The sequence below is a fragment of the Colobus angolensis genome, unplaced genomic scaffold, assembly GCF_000951035.1.
Source record: "Colobus angolensis palliatus isolate OR3802 unplaced genomic scaffold, Cang.pa_1.0 Scaffold139, whole genome shotgun sequence".
Classification (NCBI taxonomy): domain Eukaryota; kingdom Metazoa; phylum Chordata; class Mammalia; order Primates; family Cercopithecidae; genus Colobus; species Colobus angolensis.
This window is the reverse complement of record NW_012114477.1, coordinates 77,098-78,855: the sequence shown is the minus strand read 5'-3', so window position 1 is coordinate 78,855 and position 1,758 is coordinate 77,098. Positions and strand designations below refer to the sequence as shown.

The 1,758-nt window shown below is 50.9% G+C and overlaps 1 protein-coding gene across 1 annotated transcript in view; it reads right to left on the bottom strand.

Annotated features, from left to right (window-relative positions):
* Positions 1-1,758, bottom strand: part of NIPSNAP1 (nipsnap homolog 1 (C. elegans)) — a 41,497-nt gene that overhangs the window by 18,559 nt on the left and 21,180 nt on the right. Inside the window, exons 2-3 of the mRNA XM_011934807.1 lie at positions 395-522; positions 152-197 (exon numbers count right to left, since the gene is read on the bottom strand). Of these exons, the coding sequence (XP_011790197.1) occupies positions 152-197; positions 395-522 (174 nt within the window). The remainder of the gene's footprint in view (positions 1-151; positions 198-394; positions 523-1,758) is intronic.

Below are 1,758 nucleotides of genomic sequence, written 5' to 3'. Positions count from 1 at the left end.
AAAAGAAAGAAAGAAAAAGGCTGAAATAAAAGAAATCTACATCTCCTGGATTTCTACAAAAAAGAACAGGGTGGAGGATGTTCTGCGGATTTGCTGAGAGAGTGGTCCCCACCCAAGCAGCGGCTGGGACGTATGGATGCAGGACACTCACGTGAGGCTGTTGTAGGCATCCAGGTATTCGGGCTTTACATTGTGAACTGCAACAGAGGACAGAGAACAAGAAGTGAGGTAGGGTGTGTACATAGCGAAGAACTTGGGGTGAGGGGAGCAAATCAAGGCCAGGGGTCCCAGGACAGCTGAGGACATTCCAGACCCTCCCATCTCCATCCTGGAGCCTCACAGGCCCCCAGAGCCCCTGAAAGGGCAGAGCTTGGTCAGCTCAGCAGCCACTCACACTGGATCTTGTAGAGGTTGCTGGTTTCCTTCTTGGACAGCAGGGTGGAGTGGGCATCCTTCCGGGGATCCACCTTGTGAACAAAGAGGGAGCGGAACCAGCTGCCTTCATTGTCCTTGGAATAGAAACTGCAGGACAGAGGAGTTGAGGGGGACGTGTGGAGGTGGGGGGAGCCCCAGCAATTCCATCTGCTCGGATGACCTGCTCCCCTAGACCAGTGACCCACATTTCTGGGAACAGGGCCATGGAGTCCTATGGCAGCTCCAGAGTGTGAAATGCTATTGGAGCCAGCTCCTTTCTACAGAGATTCCAGCTGCCCAGTTGGCTTCTTGAAGCTTTGCAGAGCCTCAGGAGGCCAGGAGAGGCAGCCCCACCACCCACTTATCTCTCTAGCCTCCCTGCCTCCACTTCATCCCCCTTCCAAGAGGTCCTCTACTTGGGTCACACAAATGCCACCTCTTGCCAAGAGTATCAACCCCAAATCCACCTTGCATCATGCCCAAAGCCCACTGTACTCCAGCTTGGGCAACAGAGCGAGGCTCTGTCTCAAAAAAATAAAAAATAAATAAAATAAAAAATAAAATAAAATAATACAATAATTAGCTGGGTGTGGTGACACATGCCTGTAGTCTCAGCCACTTGAGAGACTTAGGAGGATTGCATGAAGCCCAGGAAATCAAGGCTACAATGAGCCATGATCAGGCCACTGCACTCCAGCCTGGGTGACAGAGACCATGTCTAAAAAAAAAAAAAATTTTTTTTTTTTAAATAATCTTAAAGTGGTGATATGTTTGTTTTGTTGTGTTTGTTTTTGAGATGGAGTCTCGCTCTGTTGCCAGGCTGGAGTAAAGTGGTAAGATCTCCACTCACTGCAACCTCCGCCTCCTGGGTTCAAGTGATTCTCCTGCCTGAGCCTCCCAAGTAGCTGGGACTACAGGCGTGTGCCAACACGCCCAGTTAATTTTTGCATTTTTAGTAGAGACAGGGTTTCACCATGTTGGCCAGGATGGTCTCGATCTCTTGACCTCGTGATCCGCCTGCCTCAGCCTCCCAAAGTGCTGGGATTACAAGCATGAGCCATCGCAGCCGGCCAAAGTGGTGATATGTTTGCATAAGTATAAAAATGAGAGGCTGGGCGCAGTGGCTCAAGCCTGTAATCCCAGCACTTTGGGAGGCTGAGGCGGGCAGGTCATGAGGCCAGGAGACTTGAGACCATCCTAGCTAACATGGTGAAATCCTGTCTCTACTAAAAATACAAAAATTAGCCAGGCGTGGTAGCGGGCGCCTGTAGTCCCAGCTACTTGGGAGGCTGAGGCAGAAGAATGGCGTGAACCCGGGAGGCGGAGCTTGCAGTGAGCCGAGAT